This window comes from Larimichthys crocea, unplaced genomic scaffold, assembly GCF_000972845.2.
Source record: "Larimichthys crocea isolate SSNF unplaced genomic scaffold, L_crocea_2.0 scaffold437, whole genome shotgun sequence".
Taxonomy (NCBI): Eukaryota; Metazoa; Chordata; class Actinopteri; family Sciaenidae; genus Larimichthys; species Larimichthys crocea.
In genome coordinates, this window is record NW_020855691.1 from 2212 (window position 1) to 10217 (window position 8006).

At 47.2% G+C, this 8006-nt stretch overlaps 1 protein-coding gene across 1 annotated transcript in view; it reads right to left on the reverse strand.

Moving 5' to 3' along the window:
• LOC109138779 (zinc finger protein 664-like) overlaps positions 1–4947 on the reverse strand; it is a gene marked incomplete at its 3' end in the record, with an annotated part of 6104 nt that extends 1157 nt beyond the window's left edge. Inside the window, exon 1 of the mRNA XM_027276548.1 lies at positions 4441–4947. Coding sequence (XP_027132349.1) covers positions 4441–4876 — 436 coding nt within the window. The remainder of the gene's footprint in view (positions 1–4440) is intronic.
• Between the last annotated feature and the right edge of the window lie 3059 nt (positions 4948–8006).

Consider the following 8006-nt stretch of genomic DNA (forward strand, 5'->3'; position numbering starts at 1 on the left):
TGTATACACAGCCCGTTACAATATGTATGAAATAAGTGAAGTATGTTTGGTCTTAATAAAGTTTGCAGTATATATGTTATGTTTTTATTCTACATGGACACCACTGTTTATTTTCCACTATGCCTCCCTCCATTATAATAATACACGGCACAACTTTTGAAAGTCCAGAGAGAAGTCTGTTGCAAAAGTCCACGGTGACCACCGTGGCACCAGCCAAGTGACCACCGTGGCACCAGCCAAGGACCTTGACAGGACCTGTGACGGACCAGCCACGGTCCCGTCACGGTTCCGTCACGGAAACACGGGAACTTTTAAGTTGCTACATCTGTACACACACACACACACCACCACCACCCATGGGAGGGGTCTCAGGGGGCAGGTGCAAAGAGAGATGGGCGGCAGTCGGAGGCGGGGACCCTGGCGGTCCGCCCCCCGGTTGCAGAAGCTGGCTCTGGGGACGTGGAACATCACCTCTCTGGCGGGGAAGGAGCCTGAGCTGGTGCACGAGGTTGAGAGGTACCGGCTAGATATAGTCGGGCTCGCCTTGACGCACAGCATGGGTTCCGGAACCAGTTTCCTTGAGAGGGGCTGGACGCTCTACCACTCTGGAGTTGCCCCCGGCGAGAGGCGCAGAGCGGGGGTGGGAATGCTTGTTTCCCCCCGACTCGGCACCTGTACATTGGGGTTCACCCCGGTGGACGAGAGGGTAGCCTCCCTTCGCCTTCGGGTGGGGGGACAGGTCCTGACTGTCGTCTATGCCTATGCACCGAATGGCAGCTTGGGAGGAACGGCCCCCCTGATCTGAACCCGAGCGGTGTTCTGTTATTGGACTTCTGTACTCGTCGTGGACTGTCCATAACAACCACCATGTTCAAGCATAAGGGTGTCCATATGTGCACTTGGCACCAGGACACCCTCGGTCGCAGTTCAATGATCGACTTTGTGGTCGTATTGTCGGACTTGCAGCCACATGTTTTGGACACTCGGGTGAAGAGAGGGGCGGAGCTGTCAACTGATCACCACCTGATGGTGAGTTGGCTCTGATGGTGGGGGAGGATGGCGGTCAGACCTGGCAGGCCCAAACGTTCTGTGCGGGTTTGCTGGGAACGTCTGGCTGTATCTCCTGTCAGAAAGAGTTTCAACTCCCAGCTCCGGGAGAGCTTCTTTCACGTCCCGGGGGAGGCGGGGGACATTGAGTCCGAGTGGACCTTGTTCCGTTCCTCCATTGTCGAGGCGGCTGACCAGAGCTGTGGCCATAAGGTGGTCGGTGCCTGTCGTGGCGGCGGCCCCCGAACCCGCTGGTGGACACCGGCGGAGAGGGATGCCGTCAAGCTGAAGAAGGAGTCCTACAGAACCTTTTCGGCCTGTGGGACTCCTGAAGCAGCTGATGGGTATCGACGTGCCAAGCGAAGTGCGGCCTCGGTGGTTGCGGAGGCAAAAACTCGGGCGTGGGAGGAGTTCGGTGAGGCCATGGAGAACGACTTTCGAATGGCTTCGAGGAGGTTCTGGACCACCATCCGGCGGCTCAGGCGGGGTAAGCAGTGCACTGTCAACACTGTGTTCAGTGGGGACGGGGTGCTGCTGACCTCAACTGGGGACGTCTTGGGTCGGTGGTGGGAATACTTCCTCAATCCCACCAGCACGTCTTCCCTTGAAGAGACAGAGTCTGGGGAGCCCGTGGCGGTCTCGCCCATCTCTGGGGCTGAGGTCGCTGAGGTAGTCAAAAAGCTCTTCGGTGGCTAGGCCCCGGGGGTGGATGAGGTCCGCCCGGAGTTCCTCAAGGCCCTGGATGTTGTGGGGCTGTCTTGGTTGACACGTCTCTGCAACATCGCGTGGACATCGGGGGCAGACCGGGGTGGTGGTTCCCCTCTTCAAAAAGGGGGACCGGAGGATGTGCTCCAACTATAGGGGGATCACACTCCTCAGCCTCCCCGGGAAGGTCTTTTCGGGGGTCCTGGAGAGGAGGGTCCGCAAGATTGTCGAACCTCGGATCCAGGAGGAGCAATGTGGTTTTCGTCCTGATCGTGGAACTGTGGACCAGCTCTATACCCTTAGCACGGTCCTGGAGGGTGCATGGGAGTTCGCCCAACCAGTCTACATGTGCTTTGTGGACCTGGAGAAGGTGTTCGACCATGTCCCTCGGGGAGTCCTGTGGGGGATGCTCCGGGAGTATGGGATTCCGGACCCATTAATACGGGCTATCCGGTCCCTGTACTCTCGGTGCCAGAGCTTGGTCCGCATTGCCGGAAGTAAGTTTCCCGTGGGAGTTGGACAGAATTTCTAGGCGCAGCCAGGGCGTTGAGGGGCTGAGGTTCGGTGGCCTCAGGATTGGGTCGCTGCTTTTTGCGGACGATCTAGTCCTGTTGGCTTCATCGGAGCGTGACCTTCAGCTCTCTCTGGAGCGGTTCGCAGCCGAGTGTGAAGCGGCTGAGATGAGAATCAGCACCTCCAAATCCGAGACCATGGTGCTCAGCCGGAAAAGGATGGAGTGCAGCCTCCGGGTCGGGGATGAGATCCTGCCTCAAGTGGAGGAGGTCAAGTATCTCGGGGTCTTGTTCACGAGTGAGGGAAGAATGGAACGGGAGATCGACCGGCGGATCGGTGCGGCTTCTGCAGTGATGCGGACTCTGCACCGGTCCGTCGTGGCGAAGAAGTAGCTGAGTCGAAAGGCGAAGCTCTCGATTTACCAGTCGATCTACGTTCCTACCCTCACCTATGGTCTTGAGCTTTGGGTAGTGACTGAAAGAATGAGATCGCGAATACAAGCGGCCGAAATGAGCTTCCTTTGCAGGGTGGCTGGGCTCTCCCTTAGAGATAGGGTGAGAAGCTTGGCCATCCGCAAGGAGCTCAGAGTAGAACCGCTGCTCCTCCGCATCGAAAGGAACCAGTTAAGGTGGCTCGGGCATCTCGTGAGGATGCCTCCTGGACGTCTCCCTGGAGAGATGCTACGGGCACGTCCCTCCGGGAGGCGGCCCCGGGGAAGACCCAGGACACGCTGGAGGGACTATGTCTCTCGGCTGGCCTGGGAACGCCTTGGGGTCTCCCTGGGAGAGCTGGACGAAGTGGCCGGGGAGAGGGAAGTCTGGGCCTCCCTGCTGAAGCTGCTGCCCGAAAGCTAACAGATTTGCAGACAAACAATGCGATGCAGACTATTAATTGATTTAGAGAAAATAATTATCCCTATGTACTCATAATGGACAAGGACAAGACAGGAAATAATTATTACTGGGATATGGTAAGTGATAAAGTGATTTGATTTTAAGAACAGCACATTACACACATTGGAAAAGTATAATGACATGACGTGTAAGACATAATCCTCTTCATAGGAATCTGAATAGAAATGATAATGGCACACATTTTCTTTTTGTCTACAACCAAAAATGACTCTGTGGCATACTTCAATGGCATTGCTGAGAAGATTATACTGATATTGTATTTGTTGACTTACTTTACAGAGACAGTGTGACACTTGTGAAAGGTGGTATCATGAAGAGTGCCTGGATCTGGAGGAAGACAAGCTGCTAAAAGCAAGGGCAGGCGACTGGAATTGCGTCCTTTACACATAAAAAAATTATATATGTACCTTCTTGTTCTAAATTGTTGATTGCTTGTTAAACAATGTTCACAAAATACATACTTTCAACAAGGAAAATAAGACCCAGAGGGCTGGGTGTATGCTGCTTTTGTTATTATTATTCTTGTTGTTCTGTATTGTTCATTTCTAATGAATAATAATGTCATTATTACCTCGATAGCATTGCATTTGCTCAGAATCAATGTAGAACAGGAGATTTACACCTGCTGTATGAGACACACCTCTTTTTATAGCATTTTAACACGTCATATTTTTTATGAATTTTTAATACATTTCATAATGCAAATAGGAGCTTTAAAACTGAATAGCTTCCAGGTCATATGACCTATTGGCTCAATCAATGTAGAACAGTAGATTTACACATGCTGTATGAGACACACACCTCTTTCTATATCATTTTAACGCATGTCATACTTTTTATGAATTTTTAATATATTTCATAATGTGCATATGAGCTTTGAAGCTCAATAGCTACCAGGTCACGTGACCTATTTGTTCAGAATCAATGTAGAACAGGAGATTTACACCTGCTGTATGAGACACACCTCTTTTTATAGCATTTTAACACGTCATATTTTTTATGAATTTTTTATACATTTCATAATGTAAATAATTACCTTTATTGTATTTAGTCAATGTTCAAATGAGAAAAGTAATAGTTGTCACAACGGTGAAAATCAATAAAAAAAAAGCAATTCTGGGTTGAGCGTATTCGACCTAAGCCGACAATCTGTCCAGCTGAACACGTGGCCTCCGTCCTGTATGTATTTTCATGTGCTTTTTCAAGTGGGAGCTGCGGCAATATGTTTTCTCTCACATGTTGCAGGTGTACAGCTTCTCACCTGTGTGGATGCGTCTGTGTACTTTCAAATGATATCCCTGTGTGAAAGCTTTCCCACATGTTGTGCAAACATGCGACTTCTCACCTGTGTGAATTCTTTGATGCTTTTTCAGTGAGCCATCTGCAATGAATCTTTTCCCACAGGTTCTGCAAAGGTACGGCCTCTCACCTGTGTGGATGCGTCTGTGTAGTTTCAAAGGATATCCACGTGTGAAAGCTTTCCCACATGTTGTGCAAACATATGGCCTCTCACCTGTGTGAATTCTTTGATGCATTTTGAGTGAGCCATCTCTACTAAATCTTTTCCCACAGGTTCTGCAAAGGTACGGCTTCTCACCTGTGTGGATTCTTTGATGCAGTTTCAGGGAGCAATCTGTACTAAATCTTTTCCCACAGGTTCTGCAAAGATACGGCTTCTCACCTGTGTGTATTCTCATGTGTCTCAGAAGATGTGACTTATACTTAAAATCCTTTCCACAGGTGTTTACATTTAAAAGACTGTTGTGAATATTACTGTCAGCCCCTGACAAGTTAGGGTTGTAGACAAGGTTACTGTGGACTTTTGTTTTCATATGTTGATTGTTTTGTTCTGAACTCTACATCTCTAGTAGAGTCTTCAGCTTGTATCCTTTCTGATCTTGGCTCTCATCTGCATAAAAAGTTGTTCAACAGCAGCTGGTGGTCACTCAGTTCTTCGAGGGTTCTGGTTCACGGCAGGTGGTCTTGGTCCCTTTCAGGTTCTGTTCAACCTGGTCCCTTTCATCTCACCGTGGTCCTTTCTATCAGTAGGAGTCACCACAAAGGTATAACCTCCACCTTCAGCAGAAGCTCCTCTCCCTCCTGACTGGTGCAGAGCCTCCTGTTCCTCTTTAATCTGTAGAGGCTCTGGGTCCTCTTGGTCCAGACTGGAGCTCCTCTCCTGGTTACAGAGCTGCTGGTCAGTGAGAACCTCCTCCTCTTCCCCTTACAGACATGTTGCTGTTGGAGATCTGGAGGGACAGAGAACAAGAGGAAATGAACTACTGTGGATGGTGAAGAGAAATGCAGACATGGAGTAAATTAGTAGCAGTAACGTTACTGATGAATCTAACAACTAGATTATAAATGATTAACCAGTAAAAGTTTTACACACCTATCCTGTGTAACTTTATTTCAGGTTTCCAAACGATATCCAGCAGTTTGCGCTGACGAGAGATCTTCTCTTCGTACTCGACGATAGTTTTTTGAAAAACTCCAAATATTTCTTCAGCAGCAAGCATTTAGTCGCTCGTTGCAAACTTCTCCTCAAACACTCAACTGAAGACATTGTTGCTTAATTACAAATGAAATAATTAACTGTGTCACCGCTACAATACGTCTTTCACTTCATTTCAATAGTCACGTTGCACAGAGCTAAACGCCTGCTAACCAGCTGTAGTGTTTGTTTACTTGTCCGCTGCGATGTCACACTTGTTTGATTCCGACGGTGGTGTGCAAGTATATAATGTTCCGCTTGTCCAGTCTGCATGGTATTGGAATGAAAACTGTGCGTTTAATATGCATCATAAATGTTGTAAACGTCCAGGAATAATCAGCACAAATCGCTAACAAAGAGTTTGCTCATCACACATAAACAAGCATTACGAGCAGGCCGCTAGTTTTCTTTTCTCCTTTTTGTTCGAATCCCGTCAGCTATTCAGTTTCAAGTGGACCACAAGCTTTTAATGAATACATCTGTTTCACTCGAGAAGAGACAAGTGAAGAAGTAAAGGAAAAGATGATTAGTTATTTATATTAACTGTGGACCCAATGTAAATGTATTTTGTTAATCCATTCTTTCTGTATCGTGACAACGTCAGAACTTTAGCAAGCAGTGTTGATCACAGAGCGTAATAGTAGCAGTGCTAAAAAAAGTACAAAACATTTAGACTTTGTAACATGGTTATTTCAGTATGTCTCGGTGTGTGTGGGGGGTGGTGTTGTTTACCAATATAGTAGTATAAAAACATATTCTTAATCGTATACAGAGCAATTCAGCTTATAAACAGACATCAGCTGAGTAGTGTACAGTATATAAACGCCAAAGATAAGACACATTTATATGCACAAAAGGACTTGCTGCGTTACAGTCATACAAAACCAGTCAGTCAGTGAGTTCTTCAGTTCTGACCATAACCACTGAAAATGAATACTCCCACATGTTTTGGCAAATACAAAGCTTCTTGTCTGCGTCTTAGAGGTTTTGCCACACATTGCAAAGGTCTCTCACCAGTTGTTGGCTCTTCTCTGGACTGTAAAGTAACCACTATGTGTGAAAGCTGCCATGATTTTGCAATTAACGGCTATTGACCTGGATGTATTTTCATTCCTTTTCAAGTCAGATAGTGAGCAATATGTGTTTCTCACACATGTTGCAGGTGTACGGCGTCTCCCTGGTAGCACTAATTTCAAGAATCTCGGTTCCCAGTTTGTGCCAGTATGCCTCTCGTGTTTGAATCTTTATGTTTATTACTCAATCGTGTCCCAGGTGTTGGATTCATCGCGTTGAATCCAGTCCACGCTTACTAGCTGTCGAACACAAGTGTCCACATTAGTGTTTTTCTACGGTCTTGTGAATGTTATAATGTGCAGTCTTGATCTTTCGCAGTTTAGTACCTTTCTGTGAATTTTCGATGCCGTTTTATTTGCTATTCTACAAATCGTTTCCCACAGGTTTTGCAAAAGTACGACGCTTCTCAACCTGTGTGTATTTTATGTGTCTCAGAAATGGACTTCTACTTAAACATCCTTTCCACAAGTGTTAATTTAAATGACTGGTTATTGTGAAATTTACTGTACAGCCCCGGACAGTTAGGGTTGTAGACAATGTTACTGTGACTTTTGTTTTTCCATATGTTGATTGTTTTTTGTTCGCTCTTACATCTCTAGTAGAGTCCCTTCATGTTGTATCCTTCTGATCTTGGCCCAAGCTGCATAAAGTTGTCAACGGCAGCTGGTGGTGCATTTCAGGTTCGGTTGCACTGTGCGTCACTTTCAGGTTCTGGTTCCACTGTGGTCCTTCAGGGTTCTGGTTCACGTGGTCCTTTCCTGCATCAGTAGGAGTCACCAAAAGGTAGTAACCTCCACCTTCAGCAGGAAAGCTTCTCCCTCCTGCTGGTTGCAGAGCTTCCTCCTGTTTCCTTTTAATCTGTAGAAGGCTCTGGGTCTCTCTGTCCCAGACTGGAGCTCCTCTCCTGGTTACAGAGTGCTGCGTCATGAGAACCTCCTCCTCTTTCCTCCTTACAGAAGGTGGCTTGGTTTGGAGATCAGGGGGACAGAGAACAAGAGGAATATGGATACTACTGTGATGTGTGTGAAGAGGAAGGACAGGATATAGCCAGCAAAGTAACGTTACTGATGAATCTAAAACTATGGTATATAATGATTAAACCAGTAAACGTTTTACACACCATCCTGTTGTAACTTATTTCAGGTTTTCCAAACGATATCCAGAGTTTGCGCTGACGAGAGCTCTCTTCTTCGTACTCGACGATGAGTTTTTTTGAAAAAACTCCAAATATTTCTTCAGGCAGCAGCATTTAGTCGGCT